The 25,275-nt window shown below is 52.9% G+C and overlaps 3 protein-coding genes across 6 annotated transcripts; 1 reads left to right on the forward strand and 2 right to left on the reverse strand.

Annotated features, from left to right (window-relative positions):
• Positions 1-356: 356 nt before the first annotated feature.
• Positions 357-19,504, reverse strand: UNC45A (unc-45 myosin chaperone A). Of its 3 annotated transcripts, none has more exons than XM_025392589.1 (20): positions 19,432-19,504; positions 19,069-19,230; positions 18,794-18,830; positions 18,317-18,492; positions 14,634-14,726; positions 13,981-14,148; positions 11,773-11,941; positions 11,302-11,472; positions 9,427-9,598; positions 7,908-8,208; positions 6,927-7,021; positions 6,532-6,673; positions 6,020-6,160; positions 5,041-5,168; positions 4,764-4,830; positions 4,212-4,325; positions 3,867-3,982; positions 1,418-1,535; positions 1,154-1,309; positions 357-1,002 (listed from the first exon to the last, which is right to left on the reverse strand). In XM_025392589.1, the coding sequence occupies exons 1-20, from the start codon at positions 19,435-19,437 to the stop codon at positions 745-747; spliced, it is 2,790 nt and encodes a 929-aa protein (XP_025248374.1). In that variant the 5' UTR covers positions 19,438-19,504; the 3' UTR covers positions 357-744. The 3 variants fall into 3 exon arrangements, with proteins under 3 accessions (XP_025248374.1, XP_025248373.1, XP_025248375.1); XM_025392588.1 differs by having other exon boundaries at positions 19,387-19,488; XM_025392590.1 differs by lacking the exon at positions 6,020-6,160 and having other exon boundaries at positions 19,387-19,488.
• A 56-nt stretch (positions 19,505-19,560) lies between these two features.
• On the reverse strand, positions 19,561-24,775 carry LOC112629096 (protein shisa-like-1). The gene is made up of 4 exons (XM_025392601.1): positions 24,701-24,775; positions 20,591-20,760; positions 20,185-20,395; positions 19,561-19,790 (listed from the first exon to the last, which is right to left on the reverse strand). Exons 2-4 carry the CDS (start codon positions 20,694-20,696, stop codon positions 19,613-19,615), a joined length of 495 nt encoding a protein of 164 aa, XP_025248386.1. The 5' UTR covers positions 20,697-20,760; positions 24,701-24,775; the 3' UTR covers positions 19,561-19,612.
• Positions 22,398-24,044, forward strand: HDDC3 (HD domain containing 3). Of its 2 annotated transcripts, none has more exons than XM_025392599.1 (4): positions 22,398-22,605; positions 22,856-22,911; positions 23,022-23,262; positions 23,561-24,044. In XM_025392599.1, exons 1-4 carry the CDS (start codon positions 22,428-22,430, stop codon positions 23,689-23,691), a joined length of 606 nt encoding a protein of 201 aa, XP_025248384.1. In that variant the 5' UTR covers positions 22,398-22,427; the 3' UTR covers positions 23,692-24,044. The 2 variants fall into 2 exon arrangements, with proteins under 2 accessions (XP_025248384.1, XP_025248385.1); XM_025392600.1 differs by having other exon boundaries at positions 22,398-22,539.
• Positions 24,776-25,275: the final 500 nt, after the last annotated feature.

Below are 25,275 nucleotides of genomic sequence, written 5' to 3' on the forward strand. Positions count from 1 at the left end.
AAAAAAAAAAAAAAGAAAGGGTTTTGCCATGTTGCCCAGGCTGGTCTCAAACCCCTGACTTCAAGTGATCCACCTGCCTGTCTCCCAAAGTGCTGGGATTACAAGCTTGAGGCACCACGTCTGGCGAGTTTCTTATTGATTAGCTTCCTAGGCTTACTCTTTGTCCCTCCAATAGGATTAAGAAGCAACTCCTTGGGCCCTGGTTGGGGAATCCACTGGATTCCTTCCATGGAGGTGGCTTTGCCACTGTGAAGCTCCATTGCACACTCACCCACGCCCAGCTCACACCCATACTCATCCACACTCAGAGACTCCCACCCACAGCAGCCCTCCCTGCCCAAGGACAGGGCACACAGTGGAGTTCTACACACTTTTATTGGAGGGGCAGGCCTGATAGCAGGCTCAGGCCACGCTCATAGCTGGTGAGGCTGCTGATGTGTGTGCCCTTCCGGATGCGTCAGGATCCACAGGCTGTGTTGGGATGCACCTTCCCCATTCCCAGCTGACTACAGTAGTACAGAGAAAGGGCCCCTCGCAGTGAGGCTGCAGGCAGTGCTGGCCAAGCAGGGCTGTGTGACTGAACGTGGCCGCTGACTCAGAACAGAGGACATCCTAGGGCAGCAAGCGAGGAGGGGCGAGAGTATTGGGCATGCCAGCCACCACCAGCCAAAGCTGCTTCTGTCCTTGCTCTCTGTGCCACAATAGGTAGCATGTGCATGAGCCTTGGGCCCAGGGACAGCCCCCTCACTCTCCATCTTGGTTGGGTTGGATAAGCCCATATTCCACTGCTTTGTCCAGGCAGGCTGCAGCAGCCCTTGTGACAGGGCTCTGGTCACCCTTAGCTAGCACTGACAAGATCTCCATCATCTCACTCTCCATCAGGGTGCTGGCAATCTGCCTTGAGGCCTCCACCATGTTCAGCACCACCACGGCACCCCGGTGCTGCAGCTCCTGGTTAGAACTCAGAAGCAGGGCCTGCAGGATCTCCAGCCAGTGTGTGGTCTGTGAGAAACAGGGTAGATATGACCCCCAAGCAACAGGCTCAAACTTGGCAAGGGACACACCCACACACCCTAGGACTGTCCCCTTCAGCTGCCACCATGCTGGGAGTTCCTGGTCCGTCCCCACTCCCCCACTGAGAAGAGGCACTGACCACTTGGGGAATGCGGCTGCAGAGCGTGGGCCGCATGGAGGTGAGCATGGCCAAGCCCCCGGCAGCCGCCCGCTGTAGCAGTTCATCATCCTCTCCACTGTACAGCACCAGCAGCTTCAACCGGTCATTGCCCTGGGCTTCAAAGAGGTCCTGCACCTGTGGCCAGATGTGGGGAGTGGACCAAGTCAGCTGGGTGCAAAGCCCAGCCAGGGCACAGGTACCTCTGCATCCCCACCTGTCATGAGCACCTGGATCAACCCTTACCTCCTTGCTCATGGCCAAGTTACACATGCACTCTGTGGCTGCCCGGCGGATCATCTCATGCTCCTCAAACATGTAGCCTTCTATCATGGGCACAGCCTTCTCCTTCAGGATCTTCTGCCTGCAGGGCCAGAGGAGGAACCAGCAGGGATACAGTTTGGATGTTGTCCCTTCTAACCCTAATGTTGAACTGTAATCCCCAGTGTTAGAGGTAGGGCCTGATGGGAAGTGACTGGGTCATGGGATGGGTCCCTCATGGCTTGGTGCTGTCCTCGTGATAATGAGTTCTCATGAGATCTGGTTGTTTAAAAGTGTGTGGCATCTCGGCCGAGTGTGGTGGCTCACACCTGTAATCCCAGCACTCTAGGAGGCCGAGGCAGGCAGATGACTTGACGTCAAGAGTTCGAGACCAGCCTGGCCAACGTGGTGAAACCTTGTCTCTGCTAATAATACAAAAAAAAAAATTAGCTGGGCGTGGTGGTGCGCACCTGTAGTCCCAGCTACTTGGGGAGGCTGAAGCAGGAGAATCGCTTGAACCCAGGAGGTGGAAGTTGCAGTGAGCCAAGATCATGCCACTGCACTCCAGCCTGGATGACAGAGGGAGACTCCATCTCAAAAAAAAAAAAAAAAAAAAGTGTGTGGCATCTCCCCCCACTGTCTCTTCCTCCTCCTTTCACCAGGTGACGTGCCTGCTCCTGCTTTGCCTTCTACTATGAGAAAAAGCTCTCTGAGGCCTCCTCAGAAGCTAAGCAAATGCTGATGCCATACTTACACAGCCTGTAGAACCATGAACCAATTAAACCTCTTTTCTTTATAAATTACCTAGTCTCAGGTATTCCTTTACAGCAATGCAAGAACAGACTAACACAGGCAGCATCATCAGAGTTTCTACATCCGCTCCACCCTTGCATCCACACCCTCATGCAATCAAGTCCTGGGCTGAGGATTTCTCTTGGCAATGTCCAAGGACCCTCTTGCACCAGACAGGAACTACAGTGCTTCTTAGCCTTCTAACCAGGCCTGGGAAATAGCATAGGATTGTGGAAAATACTCAAAATTAGGAGGCAGAAGACCAGGGTGGTTGTGATGGTGAGGCTAATGCCTAACATTTGAGGGTTTTTGCTTTTGTGTTTTTTTGAGGCAGGATCTCACTCTGTCACCCTGGAGTACAGTGGCTGGAGTACAGTGGCATGATCACAGCTCACTGCTGTAGCATTGATCCCCCAGGCTCAAATGATCCTCCTGCCTCAGCCTCTCTAGTAGCTGGGACTACAGGTGCATGCCACCACACCTTGCTAATTTTTTTTCCAACTGTTAAGTTCAGCAGTACATGTGTAGGATGTGCAGGTTTGTTACATAAGTAACCGTGTGCCATGGTGGTTTACTGCACAGATCATCCCATCACCCAGGTATTAAAAGCCCAGCATCCATTAGCTATTGTTCCTGATGTTCTCCTTAATTTCTTTTTTAAATAGGGACGAGGTATTACTACATTGCTCAGACTGGCTTGAACGTCTGGGCTCCAGTGATCCTCCTGCCTCATCCTCCCAAAGTGTCGGGATTACAGGCGTGAGCCACCGTGCCCGGCCTCATCTGAGTATTTACCCTGACCAGGCACCTGGATCATCTTACTTAATCCTCACCATGGCCCTACGGTAAAGGTACTAGTGTGATCATCATCACTACTGTTCTGCAGAATAGGAAACGGGCTAAGTAATGAGTAATATGTTCAAAGTCACAGTTAGTAATAAAACTAAAACATGCTGGCCGGGCGCAGTGGCTCATGCCTGTAATCCCAGCATTTTGGGAGGCTGAGGTGGGCAGATCACAAGGTCAGGAAATCTAGAACAGCCTGACCAACGTGGTGAAACCATGTCTCTAGAAAAATACAAAAATTAGCTGGGCGTGGTGGCGTGCACCTATAATCCCAGCTACTCAGGAGGCTGAAGCAGGAGAATCACTTAAACCTGGGAGGTGGAGGTTGCAGCGCGCTGGGATTGTACCACTGTACTCTAGCCTGGGCAACAGAGCAACACTCCGTCTCAAAAAAAAAAAAAAAACTAAAACATGCTGGTATGGCACAATGCTAGGGGCCAGGTACCCATGTAGTAAGTACTTTTAAGTGTATTTTCTCATTTTATTCTCATCACTATGCCATGAGGTAGGTACTATAATCATCCCATTTCACAGAGGGAAAAACTGAGGCAGAGCAGTTAAATAACTTGCCTGAGGTTACCCATTTGCAATCAGGGAAGCTAGGCAGTCTGACTCTAGAGTCTGCCATGCCATGCTGCCTCTCGGCCTGTCTCCTCCTCTCTAATGATGCAGAGGAGTCACTGTGAGGCTCACAGAAGCCAATGACCGAGGAGCATTTCCCACTGTGTAAACTGCTGTGGGGGATATTCCAAATCCTGATGCCTGGTCCAGGCCCCGCAATCCCAAGGGACCTTACCGGAGCCTCTCGCTGATCCCTGCCAGGTTTGTTAGGGCCATGAGCGCCTCGAAGTTCTGCAGGCCTGAGCAGTTGAGGTGCAGCAGGGAGACAAGGGGCCGGACCACCTCATAGATCTGCAACATGCACCCACCTGTCGGGTACTTGCTGCAGGCCCCACAAGCCCCACCAACCCTGCAGGGAGGAGCCCACCCCTAAGAGAGTACTGCTGTCTCAGGCTGTCCTCCCTGCCCCAGGGTTTGGCAAAGCTGAAACTTCCTGCTGGTCCCAAAGGGGAGCTACAGCCCAGCCCACAAGCCATCAGGGACGGAGGGAGTAGAAAGGATGGGGCAGGAAGATACGCACCCGCTCACCAGGGAAGGTCATCTCGGGGTTGGAGGTGATGGTGAGCTTGGCAAGGGCCTGGGCTGCCTTTGTCTGCCCCACGTCCGTGCCTTCCAGGGCCAGCGGGATCAGTGCCTGTAGGAACAAGCCCGTCACTGCTTAGGACATGCCTGGGAGTGTAAGACCCCAACTATCAGGTCCCCAGTCCCTGACCGTCCCACCTTTACCCTCCTCCCTCTCCCCAGGCTTGACTCCCTGTGCACACCCTCTGCACCCAAACACTTCCTGAAACACCTCATAAGGGCTGGACATGGATTGTGCTGGGCACCAGGGCCATGGAGGTAAATGAGACAAAGGAATAGCAGAGCCTAGGACCTTCACAGCCACCAGTGTGGAGGGGCCAAGGAGCCTGCCCACTTCCGTGTCACTCTCTCAGCGGGACAATGTTCCTCTGGCCATGAATAATGTTTTTCTGTCCCACATCTAACACCCAGCTCTAGCATGGCAGCTGCTGAGTCATGTTTTATAGGCTGACGGCTCAGCCATCAGGAAGGGGGGTATAAACCAGCTTACCCTGCCGCCTCCCTGGGCAACCACAGTGCCTCGGTCCTCTACCTCTTCCACCAAAGCCAGGAAGACCCTGTGGGGAGAAGGCAGTGGTGCGCAGGCGGCTCTGGGACTCTGGCAGGCAGACGCTCTGCTTCTGGGCTCAGCAAGGATGGCAGCCAGGCAGGCAGCCCCTGTCGCTCTAAGAGGCCCACAGCACTGGAACCTACATCCTCTGGAGCCACATCCGCAGCCCTGAGGCTCAGGAGTTGGGAAAGGTTGGCTCCCACCAAGGCTGGCTTACCTGGAGAGCAGCTCTCTGCAGGAACTGGTCAGCACAGGGCTCTCCGTCTTCACCATGCACGCCATGGCCGACACCACACCCGCCGCCAGCAGCTTCTTCACCCGAGCCCGCACGAAGCTCGGCTTGTCCTGGGGGAGGAGACAGCTTAGGAGAGGGGCCTGGACTGACTCACAGAGAAAGGGGGACCCTTCTCACAGCAGCAGTTGAGGAACTGGGAAATAAAACAGCCAGACAGGCCAGGCGCGGTGGCTCATGCCTGTAATCCCAGCACTTTCGGAGGCCGAGGCGGGCGGACCACAAGGTCAGGAGATTGAGACCATCCTGGCTAACACGGTGAAACCCTGTCTCTACTAAAAATACAAAGAATAAGCCGGGCTTGGTGGTGGCCACCTGTAGTCCCAGCTGCTCAGGAGGCTGAGGCAGGAGAATGGCGTGAACCCGGGAGGCAGACTTGCAGTAAGCCAAGATCACACCACTGCACTCTAGCCTGGGCGACAGAGCAAGACTCCGTTTCAAAAAATAAAAATAAAAAATAAAATAAATAAATAAAACAGCCAGACAAAGGGAAACAAACTGGCTTAAAAGGGAGGCTGTTGGCTGGGCGCAGTGGCTCACGCCTGTAATCCCAACACTTTGGGAGGCTGAGGTAGGCGGATCACGAGGTCAGGAGATCAAGACCATCCTGGCTAACACAATGAAACCCTATCTCTACTAAAAATACAAAAAAATTAGCTGGGTGTGGTGGCGGGCGCCTGTAGTCCCAGCTACTCAGGAGGATGAGGCAGGAGAATGGCGTGAACCCAGGAGGCAGAGCTTGCAATGAGCCGAGATTGCGCCACTGCTCTCCAGCCTGGGCGACAGAGCGAGACTCCGTCTCAAAAAAAAAAAAAAAAAAAAAGAGAGGTTTTCTGCTGTGGATACCCTGGGTTAGCTGGTCCCCATGGTGGGGAACCCTCCAGCCCCTCTGGCGGCCCCTCACCTTGGGGTGCTGCTCAGGCACGTGCTGCTTGGCATACTTGGCCAGCTCCACCATCTTGGGGTCAGGCTCCTCATAGTCATAGCTGTTGGTGCAGTTCACCAGCGCCGAGGCCACCGCAAAGAGCACTGACCTCTCCTCAGACTGCCAGGACAGAGAGGCATTCACATGGGCATCCCGGGGCAGAGCAGCACTCAGATAAATGCTGTCCAGGCCCAGGCCCCCAGTTCCACCCTCAGCTGGGACCCTTGGGTACAGGATGAATTCAGGAAGCTCCCCAGGCCCCAGATTTTGGGAGCTTACAAACTTGACCTCCCCAGCTCCTCCAAGAAGAACGTCCTTGCTAACACCACTGGTGCTGGCCAATGTGCCCACACTACACGGAGAAGCCACTCAGTCACCAGCCCTCCTCCCTGGAGTCAAAAGACCCCATTGGCCAAGCCCTGCCAAGAAAGCCTGATAAGCTCTAATCCTAGACAGTGTCTCCAGGCAGATAGCAGGAACCACAGAGCTACCCTGCTGAGCTGGAACAGAGCCTTCAGAGCAGCCGCATCCTCCACAAACTCTTCCTTCACGTCGGCATCAAAGGTCAGGTAAGCCAGGCCCTCCACTGCCCAGCGCCGAGTGCCTGCATCGATCTGGTCATTGCACAGCCACCTGGGGACATGCAGGATAGTGGACAACCCTCAGGATTCGGGGTAGGGAGGAGCACACCAAGGCCAAGGGGGAAAAACCAAGGGTTTGGGCATCCCTTCAATGTATAGAAGCAGTTCACGTACCAGGATCCAGACTGCAGCCCCTGCCTGAGCCTGAGAGCAGGACAGGGAGGAGGCCCCAACTCCCACCCAGACCCTCGTGTCTTAAGATCTATCCCACAGGTGGGGGACCACAGCAAGGCCAGACGACTCACTTTCGACACTGCTTAGCCAGTTTGAGAGTGGAGCCTTCAGCAAACTGCTTCATGCTGAAGTCAGTCCCTCCAGCCGAACCAAGCTTACAGAGTCCCTGGAGGAAGAGGGCAAGACCAGTTGGCCTCTGGGGAAGGAGGCAGGAGCTAAGCTCCTCCATACCTGGCTTGGACTCCCTCCCTGGCACTCTGCCATGGCCCGCTGGAGGCTACACAGACAAATCAGCACCCTCTCCCTCCAGACCACCACCTAGAGCATGTGGCAGCAAAATCAGCTAGTGGGTGGCCACATGACACAGCATCTGCAGACACTGACGTGCTGGCCACTGGACCGTCATGGGCCCAACCCCTTCCCAGGCCACACTGAGAATGGCTCTGTTTCCTTCCACGTCGCACAAAGAAGCCCTCTGCAGGTGTAGTGGAGAGGTGTGTGGGGAGAGGACACGTGCTTCAGCCACAGCCAAAATCCTTATGGGATGGAGAAATCCAGGACTGAGTGCCCCATGGAGGAAGACCAGCTTCCACAGGGTGCACAGCCACAACAGGTTCATGGAGGGCCAGGTAGTCCCCAAACCCCCAAACCACCAGTTCCCGGGAACGCTGCATGACCCCTGTAGGCCCAGCCTTAAGCCCTGTGGTGGGAGGAGCCATGCCCACGTCTCTGGCCACAACAAGGCCCAGAATCTTATTCATTCATTCATTCATTCATTCATTTTAGAGAGGGTCTTGCTCTGTTGCCCAGGCAGAAGTGCAGTGACATGGGTGGCTCACTACAGCCTCAACCTCCTGAGCTCAAGTCCTCCTGTCTCAGCCTCCCATGTAGCTGGACCTACAGGCATGCACTACCAAGTCTGGCTAATTTTTTTAGAATTACAATATTCCTTATTTTCATCTAGAGTGTGCTGGGACCGCACCCTGCAATACCAGCTGGACCAGGACCCCTGCCTGGCTGCCTGCCCACCCACCCCAGGCCCACCATCTCACCACCAGGGCTCGGATGCGAATGCTGTCCTTCTCACTGCGCTTATATAGGTCCTTCAGCAGTGAGACACCATTGGCAGTGATGAATGAGGCCCGCTTAGCCTTGCCGGCTGCGTGGATCAGAGCTTCCACGGCCACCAGCTGCTCCTCCTCCTGCTCAGAGGCACACAGAGCAATCACACTCTCCATGACACCGCTCAGCTCCAAGGCCCGGTTGCCAGCGTCACACGGGCCCTGCAGGAGGCAGGACACCGTCTGGATGGCCCGTAGCTTCCCGGCCAGCCCTTGGCCCTCAAACCAGCTCCTGAGGGGCACAGGGTGACAGCTGTCACACCAAGGCCAACATAAAGGGACTCTTCTTTCCTCCCTTCCCCTCCACTGGCCAGGCACCTGCACTACTTGGGCAGAAACAGCAGGAAAGTTGCCAATGGGAGGACTAGGACGTTTCCACCTGGACAATAGTGGCTGATTTTCTTTATCGACACTTTCACTCGAGCCTTCCCTGACATAGTATCTAACACAGGTTACTCCCACATCACCATTGATGTCCCTTCCTGGACTTAAGCTCTGAAATGATTCTGCTTATTTCATAATTTATCATCAGTTTTCTCCCCAACAGCTGTAAGTTCCTTTGATTTTTTTTTTTTTTTTCTTTTTTTTTTTTGAGACAGAGTCTCACTCGGTCCCCAAGGCTGGCGTGCAATGGCGTGATCTCGGCTCACTGCAACCTCCACCTCCTAGGTTCAAGCGATTCTCCTGCTTCAGCCTCCCAAGTAGCTAGGATTACAGGCATCCACCACCATGCCTGGCTAATTTTTTTTATTTTTAGTAGAGATGGGGTTTCACCATGTTGGCCAGGTTGGTCTCGAACTCCTGACCTCAGGTGATCCACCTGCCTCTACCTCCCAAAGTGCTGGGATTACAGGCGTGAGCCACCGCGCCCAGCCTATAATCTCATTTAAGAATAAGGACTGTTGCCCAGGCGCAGTGGCTCACGCTTGTAATCCCGGCACTTTAGGAGACCAAGGCAGGCAGATCACCTCAGGTGTGAGGTCAGAGTTCGAGACCTCACAGGCGCATGCCTGTAATCCCAGCTACTCAGGAGGCTGAGGCAGGAGAATTGCTTGAACTCTGGGAGGCGGAGGTTGCGGTGACCCGAGATCGTGCCATTGCACTCCAGCCTGGGCAACAAGAGTGAAACTCCGTCTCAAAAAAAATAATTAGGACTGTCATGTTTCACCTGTGTGAGAACAGATGCGTAGGAAGTGCTTGGTAAACCCAGTACGTGCTTGATGGCATTTGTTGCATTACTGGAACATTGATTTGAGAAAGAACCTCCCGGGGGAGGCCACTTTGGAACAGGAAGTGGGCCTTGGGGCCACTTTCCCTTCGTCCAGCCCCCAACTAGTCCTCCCTAAGCCTACTCTTTCTGCTGGAAACCTTTCATTTCTGCCCCTCCTCAAGGAGTCAGAACTTTTTTGCTGGAATCCCTGGCAACAGGAGGTGAAACAGACTTCCTTACTTGATGTAGTTTTCACAGAGTCGGTGGAAATTCTCCCTCTCTGCATCACACTTGAGGTCATCAAAGAGCTTGCTGAGGAGAATGGAGGCGCTCATGCGGCTGTTCGCGGTCACTGCAAGCTCCCCAGGAGGGTCCTGTAGAGAGCCCCCAACTTCCAAAATCTTTTTCAGACCTGAAAAGACACCCCATTTAGAAATCAGAATACTAGTTACAACCCCTACAAGTAAAAGGAAGAGGCTTCCTAGGAGATGCGGAGAAAAGCAAGACAAGAAGGCTACAGAGTTCTGACAACTGCGTCCAGGGCAGCCCAGAGAATCTGCTTAGCTGATCTGCTACCTAAGGGAGGCAGCTATAGGATCGGGAAGGACCTCAGAAGTGAGGCCTGCATGCCAACCCTGCCCCTGGGGCCAAATGCTCTGGAGCTTTGAGGTTCCTCATCTGTAAAACTAAGGGGAAAGGAATATCCACACCTCATAGGATCATTGTGAACACAATATCCACACCTCACAGGATCATTGTGAAAGGCCCTGCTCATGCAGGGCCTTTGCAGAGCTTTTCTTATTTATCTTTTTTTTTTTTTTTTTTTTTGAGACAGTCTCGCCCTGTTGCCCAGGCTGGAGTGCAATGGCGCGATCTCAGTTCACTGCAACCTCCGCCTCCTGGGTTCAAGCGATTCTCCTGCCTCAGCCTCCAGAGTAGCTGGGATTACAGGTGCGTGCCACCACGCCCGGCTAATTTTTTGTATCTTTTAGTAGAGATGGGGTTTCACTATGTTGGCCAGGCTGGTCTCAAACTCCTGATCTCATGGTCTGCCCACCTCGGCCTTCCAAAGTGCTGGGATTATAGGCACGAAGCACCGCACCCAGCTCTTATTTATGTTTTAGGGGAAAAGAGAGATGAATTGATATATCTACCTTTATTTTTTCCTCTAAGTATGGAAGTAATACATGCTCACTAAAAAAAAACAGGGGCCAGGCGCAATGGCTCATGACTGTAATCGCAACACTTTGGGACACCAAGGTGGGTGGATTGTTTGAGGTCAGGAGTTCGAGACCAGCCTGGCCAATATGGTGAGATTCCATCTCTACTAAAAATACAAGAATTAGCAGGGCATACTGATGTGTGCCTGTAATGCCAGCTACTCAGGAGGCTCAGGCAGGAGAATTGCTTGAACCTGGGAAACGGAGGCTGCAGTGAACTGAGATCGTGCCACTGTACTCCAGCCTGGGCGACAGAGTGAGACTCCATCTCAAAACAAAAAAAGATACAGAAAGCTAATCCAGCCTCTCTGCTAACCTGCTTGCAGGCCCATTCAATGTGCATGTATCTGCACACACATATGATAGAAGAGTCTAACTTTGAGCCCCCTAAGGGTAGCTCCTATGTCTAGTAGGTGTTGCAAGAGCTGAATCCCATTGCTCTGGAAGATCTTCTCAGTTCCAGCATCCTCCTGGGCCAAAGGACGCACTTCAGTGCAGACACATGGCTGGAGATAATCACAACTTTTCTTCCTTTTTTTTTTTTTTTTTTGAGACAGGGTCTCCCTCTGTTGCCCAGGCTGTACTGCAGTGATGCAATCATAGCTCACTGAAGCCTTGACCTCCCAGGGTTAAGTAATTCTCGCACCTCAGTCTCTGGAGTAGCTAGGACTGCAGACGCACACCACCACGCCCAGCTAATTTTTTAAATTTTTCATAGAGACAGGGTCTTGCTATGTTGCCCAGGCTAATCTCAAACTCCTGGCTTCAAGTGACCCCCTGCCTCCCAAAGTGCATCATCCACCATGCCTGGCCCCACTCACAACTTTTCTTACTACTCCTAAAGATAAACAAACTTCAGCTGCCCAAGCAAGTTTTTGTGAACTATTTCACCTACCTTGGTCAATAACCCAGAGGGTGAGGCTGTTGTTGGGGTCCTTGAGAGACTTCCGGGGCACTGCTTTAATCAGGAGGGTCAGGGCATTGTCTCGGCCTTGGCCAGAGACCCCCACCTCTGTCAGCAGATCTAAGAGGTTACTGATGAGGACCTTCAGCTCCCGGGCAGGATCTGGCAACAAGAAGACATCAGTGGGCTCCACAGCAGCCCAGCCCTGTTTGACCCTTGAACTTCAACAAACCAGGGAGACACAGGGAAGGGGGGATCCACATCCCAGGCTCCAGACTGAGCTCCAGCTTTGTCCTGAGACACCTTGGCTGCTGAGAATCTAGAGTAAAATAACGTCACCAAACCGTATTCCAAACAACCTGCAGCTCCAATTCTAGTCCCCAAAAAACTGGCCTGGCTGGCTCAGCCCCATCCCTTCCATGACAGTAACATCCAAAAGACCCCAGACCTGCTTCCACTCACCCACGATGATGGCGCCTTCTTTGCCTTGGAATCCTTTTTTGACACCTTCCTTGAGGGCATCAAACATAACCTGCAGTAGGTGGCAGGCGGCCAGGGACACAGCCTGGTTTTCCACACCCAGGATGGAGACTACTCGCCGAGTTCCCAGTATGCTCAGGGTTGCCACTGTCTGCGGTGGGAGAGGTGGACAGAAGCTTCCAGTTGGTCAAGGGCAGCCACAGATATCCCTAACTGTAAGTTAGAGAATATGGCCAGAAGGAGAGAATTGGGTGGAAGGCCCAGCTCCAGGTGAAACCAAGACAGAACAGATGGCATGACCCAGGGTAATGGCAGGATAATTTTGTTAGAAAGACTTCCTAAAGGAAACATTCCAGAGCAATGCCCTACTACCTCTCCTTGGCGCCAGAGAAGACACAGTATACTGTGGCCCTGGGAGCAGTTGCTTTAGCTCATGTCTCCCCAAGAAAAAGACCTAAACCTAGACAAAGCTACCTGACCACAAGGCTTAATGGTCTAGTTCTTCCCCAATCTAAACCCTGAGGTTCTTTCCACACCCTGGGGATGTGGATTTCCACACCCTGGGGATGTGAATGTGCACGGAATGGGCCCATGAGACCTCTCCACCCTGTTTCTAAGCTGGAGAACCCTAGAAGGCCTGCTTGGTCCACTGAGCCCTGATCCTGACTGCTTCCACTTAGCAGTTGAGTGTCCTTGGCCAAGACTGTGAACTGGGATGGACCAGAAGGCAGGAGGGAACAGAATGCATATGCTTTTACCAATCTTAGCCTTGTGAGACCCAGAATGCAGCCCAAGCTCAGCCTAAAGAGATTTCATTGACTATTTCACAGTTCCACTCCTATCTAGGAATTGTGGGCTCCCCTAAAAGCAACCAAGGGTCTAGTCTTTGGTCCCCTCTCCCCTGGAGCAAGCCAGCTCAGGTAAGAGGGGGACGTGGACTTCACCACACTGGCCCAGGAGCAGGACTGTTCTTGCTGAACTGTCCATGCTGGGCCACCACCATCCGTGCTGAGAATCATGTTGGGGCAAAGCCCTACGTGTCTGGTCACTGTCTCAATGGTAAAGAGATGCTGTGGTGGCCAGGTGCAGTGACTCATGCCTGCAATCCCAACACTTTGGGAAGCCGAGACAGGCGGATCACAAGGTCAGGAGATCAAAACCATCCTGGCTAACACGGTGAAACCCCGTCTCTACTAAAAATACACAAAAATTAGCCGGGCGTGGTGGCGGATGCCTGTAGTCCCAGCTACTCGGCAGGCTGAGGCAGGAGAATGGCGTGAACCCAGAAGGCGGAGCTTGCAATGAGCCGAGATTGTACCACTGCACTCCAGCCTGGGCGACAGAGTGAGCCTCCGTCTCAAAAAAAAAAAAAAAAGATGCTGTGGTGACATCGCTGACCACATCACTCACTATGAGGACTTTCTGCTCCAGAGGAAATGACAATTTGATCTTTAGAGCAAGGACAAGTGCCCTTTTCTGGGCAATGAGCTTGCTTGTGCCATATGGACATTGAAGGAGTCAATGACCAATGTGTTTTTGGGAGTTGGCTGCAGGAAAGCTGGGGCTCACACTTGTAAGCCCCCCACAAAGCAAGTGCTTGGGGTACCCCAGGACTGTTTTTGCTCTTGCTAGCCCCACTTCATCCTAATTTATGTTGGTCTTTTTCACCCCATTTTTATTTTTTCTCTCTTGTTACACGTATTTCCTTGTACTCTGCCTTAAGTTATTTTCGTTTGTTTGTTTGTTTTTTTGAGATAGTCTTGCTCTGTCACCCAGGCTGGAGTGCAGTGGCATCATCTCAGCTCACTGCAACCTCCACCTCCTGAGTTCAAGCAATTCTCGTGCCTCAGCCTCCTGACTAGCTGGGATTGCAGGCGCACACCACCACGCCTGGCTAATTTTTTTATTTTTAGTAGAGATGGGGTTTCTCCATGTCCCCCAGGCTAGTCTTGAAACCTCAAGTGATCCACCTGCCTCAGCCTCCCAAAGTGCTGGGATTACAGGTGTGAGGCACCATGACTGGCCTAAGGTCTTTTTAGAATAAGATAAGGGGTAGAGGGTGGGTGGAAGAGTGGATGGATGGATGGATGGGTAGATGAGTGGATGGGCAGATGAGCAGATAGGTGGACGGAGGGACGGATGGACAGACAAAGGGACTGAAGCAGTAAGCAGCCTCTCCACTCCACCTACCCGTGACTGATGCTCAGAGCAAATGCCAACCAGTGTACGCAGAGCTGCCAGCATGAGGTCAGTCTCTCCCGTGTCCAGCAGACGTTGCAAGAGCTGAACCCCATTGCTCCGGAAGATCTTCTCTGCTCCAGCATCCTCCCTGGCCAGCACCACCAGGTTCTGAGAAGCCTACGTCAAAGGAAGTACATTATAATGTTGACACTGCACGTGGCATAGGACGCAGCACTGGTGAGCAGGGGCCCTGAGCCCCAGACCTCACTGCTTCCACTTCACAGTTGAATGATCATGGCCAAAAAATAACCTCTTTGAAGTTTATCCTCTGTAAGTAGAGGGAAGAGCCTTCTCTCAGAATTGATGGTTAGAGCAAATGAGTCCCCAGCACAGCCTGAGGGGCTGGGACAGTGCCTCAGTTACCTCCGTACACCCAGCTCCTGGCACAGGGCTTGGCCAGCAAGGCACTCTGTGAACTCCTTGGTTCACGCTAAAGCCCCAGACCCTCAGACCTCCCATCCAGGCCCCATGAGCCCAGCTGCACGATTGGAGGAGCTGCAGAGCAGGGTAGCAGGGGCTTTTGGGGCCTACATGGGTGAAGGGTACTATGGATGGGTGGCTCTTGTGGGAGCTCACTTACTGACTCAGCCCGGGGCCTATACCTTTTGCTTTTTCTCAGTGCCCTTCTCTTCTGGGTCCAACAGTATTTGAAACATCTGTTCCACTTTGGCATCCGTCGAGGACATGTATCGCACCTAGACAAACCAACAAAGCATGGAAGAAATCATGGCTCTTGGCCAGAGACATCATATTCCCTATTCATTTGTCTCTGGCTCCTCACTCTGGGAGGCACAGTGAAGATGTCTAGGCTCAGGGCTAGCACCTAGCTACCCTGGGCAGGAAGAGACATGCCTGGCAGTGCCTCCTAAATTTCCCGCAGTTGTTTTTCTTTCTGAGCGATTTCCTGCTTGGGCAGCAGGGGAAGCGCCCATGCTGTAGTGCCTTTCGGGAGGGGAGGCATCCTGTCAGCTACAAAGCAACCCACTCACAGTGGTGCCATCTACGTTGTGGCAGTGTGAATGGGCTGCCCATGGCACTGAACTAAGCATTTATAACTCCTGCCAGGGAGCTGGCAGATTGTGAGGTAGTTGCTAACACTTCCTTTAGCTCCAGAAATCTCTTTGGACTGTTTTAAAAATAATCTGAGCTGGGCACAGTGGCTCACGCCTGTAATCCCAAAACTTTGGGAGGCCGAGGCAGGCGGATCACCTGAGGTCAGGAGTTCGAGACTAGCCTGGCCAACATGGTGAAACCCCGTCTCTACTAAAAATACAAAAATTAGCTGGGTGTGGTGGCAGACGCCTGTAATCCCAGCTACTCAGGAGGCTGAAGCAGGAGAATCGCTTGAACCTGGGAGGCAGAGGTTGCAGAGAGCAGAGATCCTGCCACTGCTCTCCAGCCTGGGTGACAGGGTGAGACTCTGTCTCAATAATAATAATAATCTGAATGGGCAAGATCATTCTAGGCCTACCCCCACCCCCCAGAGTCCTGGGCATAGATGGTGGCACAAGCCTAGCATGTGGGCCACCTGCCTTTCTCTCTCGCACCCATGGCAGCCATGACTAACCAGTCATGGCATGTTCCCCGGCTCAGTTCAGGCAATCTGCTTCCTAATTCTTCTCAACATAGGATTCTGGGCAGCCACTGCCAATCAGAGTTGGCACTGAGAGAGAAAACCTATTTGCTTTCCCAGGTTTCAACATTTCAGTGAGGTGTCTGCCATCATGTTATCTGCTTCCACTGTGTCAGCATTTTAACATCAAATTATCTGGTGAATTTGAGCTTGGTTATAGTTCATAATGGTCTTTAGATTCTTTTCTCCTAATTTAAAAACATATATATTTTATACAACTTCTCTTTATTAAAAAAATATGAACAGGTGATGCAGTCTCCTTTGGAAAGTCCTCTCAATCCCATTCCTTTCCCCAGGGGTTGCAATGTTATCATTTTGATGTATATCTTTTAAAATATTTTCCTAGGCCTGACACGGTGGCTCATGCCTGTAATCCCAGCACTTTGGGAAGCCAAGGCAGGTGGATCATGAGGTCAGGAGATCGAGACCATCCTGGCTGGCATGGTGAAACCTCGTCTCTACTAAAAATACGAAAGAATTAGCCGGGTATGGTGGCAGGCACCTGTAGTCCCAGTTACTCTGGAGGCTGAGGCAGGAGAATGGCGTAAACCCAGGAGGTGGAGCTTACAGTGAGCTGAGATCACGCCACTGCACTCCAACCTGGGCGACAGAGTGAGATTCAGTCTCAAAAAAATAAATAAATAAAATATTTTCCTGAAAAAATAAAGAAACAAAAATGCATATTTGGCCCAGTGCCATGGCTCACACCTATAATCCCAGCAAGTTGGGAGGCTGAGGTGGGTAGATCCCTTGAGCCCAGGAGCTCAAGACCAGCTACCTGGGCAACACAGTAAAACCCTGTCTCTACCAAAAATATAAAAATTAGGCGAGCGTGGTGACACGCATTGTCCCAGCTACTTGGGAGGCTGAGGTGGGAGGATTGCTTGAGCCTGGGAGGCAGAGGTTGTACTCCAGCATGGGTGACAGAGTGAGACCCTGTCTCAAAATACATAAACAAAAAAATAAAAATAAAAATAAATTTTAAAAATAAAATATTTTCAGCTGGGTGCAGTGGCTCACACCTGTAATCCCAGCACTTTGGGAGGCCGAGGTGGGCAGATCACGAGGTCAGGGGCTCCAGACCATCCTGGCCAACACAGTGAAACCCTGTCTCTATTAAAAGTACAAAAACTTAGCTGGGCATGGTGGCACGCCCCTGTAGTCCCAGTCCCAGCTACTTGGGGGGCAGAGGCAGGAGAACTGCTTGAAGCTGGGAGGCAGACGTTGCAGTGAGCTGAGATCACGCCACTGCACTCCAGCCTGGGCAACACAGCAAGACTCTGTTTCAAAAAATAAATAAATAAATACATAAATAAATTAAATTAAATATTTTCCTTTGTATTTACATACCCAAGTGTACCCACAGAAAAAATATAGTATTATTTTGCTATGCAGGGGATCATTAACATAAATGATATAATACTATATGTGTTATCATATATTTTTCTTCTTTTCTTTTTCAAAAGAGACAGGGCCTCACTCTGTCATCCAGGCTGGAGTGCAGTGACACGATCATAGCTCACTGTAACTGCAAAATCCAGGGCTCAAAGGATTCTCCTGCCTCAGCCTCACAAGTAGCTGGGACTACAAGGGTGTGCCAACACACCCAGCTAACTTTTTAAGTTTTGGTAGCAACAGGGTCTCACTATGCTGCCCAGGCTGGTGTCAAACTCCTAGCCTCAAGTGATCGTCCCGTCTTGGCCTCCCAAAGCACTGGGATTACAGGCATGAGACAGCATGCCCTGCCTATTTTGCTTTGTTTATTCAACAAGTGTCCCAGAGCTTTCCATTTCAATATGTGTGTATCTACCCATTCTCAGTAACTATATAAGAGTCTCTAGTAAGGACATTACCCAATTTATTCAGCCATTCCTCTATGGCTGGGCATTTAGGCAAGTTCCAAGCTTTTACTACAAAAAAGGCTGAAATAAACATACACATGTCTACTTGTGCATGTGGGCAAGGTTTCTGTGAGAGAAACAGCAAGAAGTAAACATATGGGATCAAAAGATACGCTCATTTCAAATTTGATATGCTAAAGTACTCTCCAAAAGAGCTGTACCAGCCTCACCACTGATGTGTCTGCCTCTCTCCTTCTTGAAAAGTATACAAACTTTTAAATGTCTGCCAAACAGACCTCCAAATCAACAGTAACACGCTGTCATCTTTTTTTTTTTTTTTTTTTTTTTTTTTTTTTTTTTTTGAGACGGAGTCTCGCTCTGTCGCCCAGGCTGGAGTGCGGTGGCGCGATCTCGGCTCACTGCAAGCTCCACCTCCCGGGTTCACGCCATTCTCCCGCCTCAGCCTCCGAGTAGCTGGGACTACAGGCGCCCGCCACCACGCCCGGCTAGTTTTTTGTATTTTTAGTAGAGACGGGGTTTCACCATGTTAGCCAGGATGGTCTCGATCTCCTGACCTCGTGATCCACCCGCCTCGGCCTCCCAAAGTGCTGGGATTACAGGCTTGAGCCACCGCGCCCGGCACACGCTGTCATCTTAATTTGCTTTTCCCTGGCCACAGGAAAGGTTAACCAGAATTCTATATGTTCACTTGCCATCAGTATCTCTTGTCTGGAGAACTGTGTCTGCACCCTGGCCCAGATCCCTTCACCACCACCGGTCAAGCTTCCACCTCTCTGGGTCACTCACATACCTTCTCCTGAATCTGGCCCCCTATGTTCCGCAAGGCCTCCTGGAAAACTTTGTTCTTGGGCTCCAAGCTCACACATCTCTGCAGGTCAAGGACAGCCTGGTCCAGGCGGCCCAGCTTCTCTAGGGCTTGGCTCCGCCGGTAGAGTGCTTTGACATCCCCACCATCCTTTTCAATGGCTGAGCACAAACAGGAGCGCTGTCAGCACCCATGAGGCCACCATCTCCAGGCAAGAGCAGTAGGGAAAGATCTCGAGGAAAGGCCAGAAGAAGGTAGGGGGACGAATGTGGGGCTCGGTGCTTCAGCCTCAGAAAAGGTGAGGGTAGCTGCAGAAAAGGAAAGGCCCGAGGCAGTGGGAAAGAAAGCAGGCAGATGTGTCTCTGGGGCCAAAGGAGGAGAATGTGATGGTGCAGCGGTCCCAGAGTCCTTGCCCACCACAGAAGCCCTACAGCTCCACACGAGGGTCCACCATTCCCCTACCTTTGGATGCCTCTGTTTCTGCTTTGTCGTAATCTTCCTATAAGAGAAAGACAGGAGCCTGAAAGAATGGTCATCTCCCTTTCGGGGCACTAACCAGGCAGCAGGGGTACTCTCGCTGTCCAAGGTCACCCGATCCCCCTTCACGCTGAGGTGCAAAAGACATCTGGCAAGCGGGGATGGCCTGGGAGCTTGAATTCCCAGCTGGGGCCCAAGCATCAGCTGAGATGGGCGAACCGGGGCCCGGCAGGCAAGGGAAGAGCGCCAGGCTCCCTCACCAGCTTGAGGTGGCAGGCGGCCCGGTTCCGGTGCAGAATGGCCTGGTCCTGGGGCGTCGCGTCCAGACCCAGGGCCTGAGTGTAGGCCCCCAGGGCGCCCTCGTAGTCTCCACATTTGAACAGCTCGTTGCCCTCTTTCCGCAGCTGCTCCACTGAGCTGGCCTGTAGAGAGAAAGGGGGCGGAAACGTCGGAGGGGGTTCGGGGCAGAGCCCTGGAGAAGAGGAGGGATAGGCACGAGCCTCATGGATGGGGAGAATGAGGCCTGGGATGGTCAGGGCGGGTGCGAAGGGGTGATGGCGCGGGGATTGGGTACGCACCCCGGAGGTGGCCGGCCGGGGCTCGGGGGTCCCTGGACCACTCACAGTCATCGCGGAGAGGTTGTCCCGTGCCCGCGCAGGCGCAGTCTCTGGGGAGGGACGAGTCTGGCTCCGGACGCTGCCGGGAGCTGCCCCGCCCCACTCTTGCGTCGGAGGTGGAGTCAGAGAGGGGCAGGGGCGGGGCACTCGACTCTGGATCGCAGGTGCAGGCAAGCTCCGGGCGCGCCTAAGCTGTCCCCGCGGAGACCTGCAAGGAGTTCACGGCGGAGGACCCAGAGGGAGGCCTGCGGTGGCTCCAACCCCGACCCCGGCCCCGATCGCAGCAGAAGTGCACAAGGTCTGCGGTCATCAGGGTCACAACCAGTAGGCTGTAGAGGCCCAGCACTAGGAGTTGTCCTGGGCCCCTGCGGGAGAGAAAAAAGTATCTGGATCCCGGCCCTGGCCGCGCTCTGGCTGCTGCGCTCTGTGGGCGTACAGAACCCCTGGGAGTCCGGAGAAAGCTCGGGACTCCATCCCCAAATAAGTGTAGTCTTACATACACACATTTGCATACGAATTTAGGAGCTCATCCTAGAGCCACCCATGGGCAGATTCAGGATGGCTCCCCATTACCCGCTTGCACAGCCCCCTGAACTTCTCCCTTGTAATTGTAATCATGATCTACATGATTTTCTGTTGCGGTCTGTCCCTTCACTAGTCTGTAAGTTACAAGCCTCCCACCCCATAATTTAGGAACAGAGCCCCAGATATTGGAACACCCTGACGATGTTCCAGTGGCTCCGGGGTTGGAGATCTCACCTGAGGATGGGCGGGGGCGGAAGAGCGGACAGGTTGACTTGGTACAGGGCCTCAAATTCAGCCCGGGTGCAGCAGGAGCCCCCTGCAGCCTGCAGGTGGCAGCAGTAGGCTTCCTCTGGAGAATCAGAGAGACGAGGGCAAAAGAAACCAGGGTAGTGGTGGCCATTGACATCCCGGGTGGTCTGGCACAAGTGAGGGTGGTGGACCACAGCTGAAGAGAGAGGTTGGGGGGCTAGAAATAAGCAGGAGGGATCTTTCCACAGCCCACTCCACCCCTACTGGAGAGTAAAAGAGATCAGCCCCTACCGGAAGAGCAGGCGCCCTTCCATTCATCCCCATCAGTTCCAGTTCCCAGGAATAGCCCATAGCACGATAGGCAGGTGGGCCACAGGGGTAAGTGCTGTACCTGAGAGAGAGGTTGACTGGACAAGGGTCACCCAGCTGAAGAGCAGCAGTAGCCCCACGGATAGGCCTGTCAGCAAGGGGCCTGACCTTCTTCTCCAGACGCCCATGAGATTTCACCACCACCTCTGTCCTGGTCCTGGGAACTCTAACATCTCTCTTTCTAGGCCATGACTGCATAAATAAGGAAATAAAAATCAAAGCCCCAAGGCCCTCGGGCACCATTAATACAAGTCTGAAGCTTCTCTATCACAGGCTTTTAGAGAGAGATGACAGGGACTGGGTTTCTATCTCCTGTTGGAAAACGTGGGGCCTGCATTGCCAAACTGCTGAAGGAGAGAAGGCTCAAAGGACTAGAGGACAGAATGAGGGATGACAGAGCAGCTGAGCCATTAGTATGAAGAACAAACAAGCATTTAGAGCCAAATATGTTTTTACCCATTCTCCAACTTCCAGGCTGCCACGGAAGCTCTGGGAATTCCGACCCTTCTATTTCAGGTCCCAAAGACCTCACTTCCAGCATGTGGGGCTTCCCTCCCTAACCTCTGCTACATGGCAACCACCAAGACCAGCTGAAAACCAAGGGTGAGTCCTTTATTAGCTTTTCCCCTGGGCCTCATCTGCCCCAGCTACCAGCCAGAACACAAAAGCTACCTGTCTAATTAGAGTATACTTAGCTAATAGGGAACCCCCTCTCACAGAGGAGTTCCATAGGGACCATCAGGTCTCTCTTACCCCTCAGCTGCCCTAAGACAGGGAATTTCTCCGGAAGGCTCAAGGCCACCAGCCAGCAGAATTAAGTGTTATTCCAGTGCCTACCCAAGCCTGACAACATCATGCTCCCAGAACACCAATAACAACACTCATCACCCCAGGGGCCCACAGAAGGTGCCTAGAGACTGAAGAGCGGACAGGTTGACTTGGTACAGGGCCTCAAATTCAGCCCGGGTGCAGCAGGAGCCCCCTGCAGCCTGCAGGTGGCAGCAGTAGGCTTCCTCTGGAGAATCAGAGAGACGAGGGCAAAAGAAACCAGGGTAGTGGTGGCCATTGACATCCCGGGTGGTCTGGCACAAGTGAGGGTGGTGGACCACAGCTGAAGAGAGAGGTTGGGGGGCTAGAAATAAGCAGGAGGGATCTTTCCACAGCCATGGCATAAGAAGGCAATGCGAATTTCATCTGCAACACTGAGAACAAAGGCAGTTCCTGCAGAAACGTCACAGCTACCTGGGAGCCTAAGTCTGAAGCAATTAGGCAGGGCTCCCAGTGAAGGCTCTGATTTTTCAGGTCAGGCCCTAGGGTCTCCTGGGTCCAAAGGTGAGGCTCCCCCGCCCACAGAACCTGGCCCATCCCTGCAGGGAGAACTGTTTTTAGAACACTTGGAGAGTTTTCAGAGCTTTGACAGGTTGAAGATTGTTCATTGGGGGAGCTTCTGGGAGAAGCTGTCTCTGACTCTGAGGGTAGGTGGATTGTCCTTTCTTCCCGCTCCCATAGTCCCCTGAGCCTTCCCACCCTGGATTCAGCGCACTGTGAGACCACTGCCTTATTTCTTGTCTGTCTTCCTCTTTTCCACAGACGGTGGGCTCCCAGAGAGCCAGGCTTATGTTCTTTTTGCACCTCCAACAGAGTACATTGAGCTGGCGGCTGTGATGCTGAAGGCAGCTTTTCCACATCGCTTGCTCTCTGCGCCGGGGCATGTCAGCTCTAGAGGAATTCATCTGGGGTAGGCCCAACACAGCCCGCTGAATTAGCCTCCACGATCCCCGGGCCTCCCCGGCGCCAGGGGGCGCTGTAAACATTCCGTCCTGGCCCCCGCTGCCGCCGTCGCCCGCCCCATCCGCGCGATGGGCTCCGAGGCCGCCCAGCTGCTGGAGGCTGCCGACTTCGCTGCTCGCAAGCACCGGCAGCAGCGGCGGAAGGACCCCGAAGGGACCCCCTACATCAACCACCCCATCGGTGGGCTCGTCGGCCGCGGAGCACCGGCTGCGGCACCGGGGGTGGGGACTGGGAAGGATACGTGGGGTGCGTGCACCTCATTGAGCACCTATTTTGTCCCAAGCTTAGTGCGATATACCGTTTAAGCCTCGTAACAACTGGAGCGGTAGGCATGATCATTCCCTTTGTCGGTTGACACCCAGAGGGTGAGGGACTTGACCAAGGTCACCCAGCTAGTGAGAGGCCAGGAGGGGCCACATCTGACTCTCCAAAACCCACAACACACCGCCTTGGAGCTATCTCCGACCTGACTTCCTGCTTTGCCCCTCCCCATCAGGTGTGGCTCGGATCCTGACCCACGAGGCGGGAATCACTGACATTGTGGTGTTACAGGTAACTTTCCCCTTTCTCTGCCAGGAGACTGGGATGGGGATCAGGGGCCCCATTCAGCAATGGGCATCCCTTCGCTGACATCTCAGGGCTAAGTGGGAACTTGTCCCCAGGCGGCCCTGCTCCATGACACGGTGGAGGACACAGACACCACCCTGGATGAGGTGGAGCTACACTTTGGGACACAGGTGCGGCGCCTGGTGGAGGAGGTAACAGATGACAAGACTCTGCCCAAGCTGGAGAGAAAGCGGCTGCAGGTGGAGCAAGCGCCCCACAGTAGCCCCGGGGCCAAACTGGTGAAACTGGCAGACAAGCTGTACAATCTGAGGGACCTGAATCGCTGCACCCCAGAGGGTACGCTTTCCTATGGGCTCTAAGGGAAAGGGTAGGGGGGTGCCGCCTTCTGAAGACACAGGTTGATCAGTTCCCCTGAAAAACCCTGGGCATTCTTAATTCCCAAATTAATCCTACTGGACCACTATTTACTCTTCTTTCATACGGTAAAAATACAATAGCTGGGCCAAGGGGAAGTTTTCAGGACAGCTCATCCCATCAGGAACTCATGGCCTTGAACCAGGCTTGCCAGGAAGTGGGGAAAAGGCAGTGCTTTCCTTGACATCACGCTAGCAAGTTTCTGTCGACTCTTACGCAGGATGGTCAGAACATCGAGTCCAGGAATACTTCGAGTGGGCAGCGCAAGTGGTGAAGGGGCTTCAGGGAACAAACCGGCAACTGGAAGAGGCGCTAAAGCATCTGTTCAAGGAGCGGGGGCTGACACTCTGATCAGTGCTTGAAGCTGTCCAGAGGCACAACTCCAGCCTCATTCAGGCCGGACAGGATTCATACACCATCTTTTCTGTGCCTCCCGAACTCCCTCCATCCTTCCCAGATACTACAGGCCAAAAAAAGACTTGCATTTTTTCTTAATCTGAAGATCTCCTACTAACTAAGCTGAGCCCCGCGTGTGGGAATCAGATGTACCCATCCATTTGTGATGCACTCACTGCCTGTCCCCAAGTCTTGGGTCTGTTTGCTATTTTGCATGGTGGGATCTCTGGCCCCTCAGGGACTTGAGATTATATAAGTACTAGTTCCTAAGACGTTATGGAAAATAAAAACTCTGGGTTAAGGTTTAAGCTGCTGCTGCTGCTTCTCCAGCCTCTGAATGGGGGACTGTTAGGCTGCATATCTGTCCTCCAGCAAAGCAGGACTAATTGTGTGTCCCTGAGTCACCTCCCTCAGGTTGGGGGCCTCAACCCCTCCAAACCTGGCTTCCTTATCAGTGAGATGGGTTGTGTAATTATCAGGTTAGACTGTGACGTGCCTCATGGAGCCTGATACATACGTGCTCAAGAAATGGTAGCACCCTTCCCCGCTAAAAAAGTTGGAAGGGGGCCGGGCGCAGCGTCTTTCGCCTGTAATCCCAGCACAAGGCGGATGGATCACTTGAGGTCAGGAGTTCAAGACCAGCCTGGCCAACATGGCAAGGCCCCATCTCTACTAAAAATACAAAAAAAAATTAGCCGGGCGCAGTGGCTCGCGCCTGTAATACCAGCTACTCAGGAGGCTGAGGCAGGAGAATCGCTTCAACCCGGGAGGTAGAGGTTGTAGTGAGCCGAGATCGTGCCACTGCACTCCAGCTTGGGCGACAGAGCGAGACTCCATCTCAAAAAAAAAAAAAAAAGACCTATTGGAAGGGAGTGCCGCCCGCTTACTGACAACATTGCTGGGCACGGGAGAGACCCCAGCAGCAACATCATTGGGCCGGTGGGGGACTGCGGTTCCCCAGTACCTCAAGCCGCGCCGGAAACTTGGTGACTCACAATCCCCTCGCCCTTCCGCATTGCGGGTTACTTTGGTTGCTAAGCGAGAGGGACTTCCGGGAAGGCCCGGAAGTGGCCCGGGGCTGTCCGAACCCGGGAGCTCGGCAGTAGGCGGAGTATAGGGGAGGTGGTGGAATTTTGCTCAGTGGCCATGGGGAGGGATTGCCCGCTGGTGGTTTTTTTAGTCGTTGCTGAGCAGCTGAGGTTTATTTTTATTTATTTTTTTCTGCATCCAGTCATCCATTAAAGCAAAGTTTATTAAGTTGTCTGGAAAAGCGATCATCTTCGGTACGAAGAAATTGTTAGGTCAAAGCTGTTCCACTACGTTAGTTGTTTGCCCAAGTGAAGGCCCCAACGGAGGGCTCTGGGAAAAAGTAGGTGAAGGGCAACCAAAAAAGCCGAATTAAAAGAAAACAAATGAACAAAGTTCAGTGTAATCCCCAGGGTATGGTACATTTTGGAGAACTTTGTACTTAATTTTTTTTAATTAGTTTTGCGGGAGTAGGATTACAATTTTTTTTGTTACAAAAGATGGCTTTGTTGT

This window comes from Theropithecus gelada, chromosome 7b (genome assembly GCF_003255815.1).
Source record: "Theropithecus gelada isolate Dixy chromosome 7b, Tgel_1.0, whole genome shotgun sequence".
In the NCBI taxonomy this organism is placed as follows: Eukaryota; Metazoa; Chordata; class Mammalia; order Primates; family Cercopithecidae; genus Theropithecus; species Theropithecus gelada.

Excerpts from the sequence above, each read along its gene's own strand:
- LOC112629096 (XM_025392601.1), bottom strand. The coding sequence starts at position 20,696 with ATGGGCGTCTGGAGAAGAAGGTCAGGCCCCTTGCTGACAGGCCTATCC. Across the intron at positions 20,396-20,590 it reads CCAGTCAACCTCTCTCTCAG|CTGTGGTCCACCACCCTCAC; the intron begins GTACAGCACTTA and ends CTCTCTCTTCAG. Across the intron at positions 19,791-20,184 it reads CCGCCCCCGCCCATCCTCAG|GGGCCCAGGACAACTCCTAG; the intron begins GTGAGATCTCCA and ends TCTCTCCCGCAG.
- UNC45A (XM_025392588.1), bottom strand. The coding sequence starts at position 19,437 with ATGACTGTGAGTGGTCCAGGGACCCCCGAGCCCCGGCCGGCCACCTCC. Across the intron at positions 19,231-19,386 it reads CCCGGCCGGCCACCTCCGGG|GCCAGCTCAGTGGAGCAGCT; the intron begins GTGCGTACCCAA and ends TTCTCTCTACAG. Across the intron at positions 1,310-1,417 it reads ACTTGGCCATGAGCAAGGAG|GTGCAGGACCTCTTTGAAGC; the intron begins GTAAGGGTTGAT and ends ATCTGGCCACAG.
- HDDC3 (XM_025392599.1), top strand. The coding sequence starts at position 22,428 with ATGGGCTCCGAGGCCGCCCAGCTGCTGGAGGCTGCCGACTTCGCTGCT. Across the intron at positions 22,912-23,021 it reads CTGACATTGTGGTGTTACAG|GCGGCCCTGCTCCATGACAC; the intron begins GTAACTTTCCCC and ends ACTTGTCCCCAG. Across the intron at positions 23,263-23,560 it reads GAATCGCTGCACCCCAGAGG|GATGGTCAGAACATCGAGTC; the intron begins GTACGCTTTCCT and ends ACTCTTACGCAG.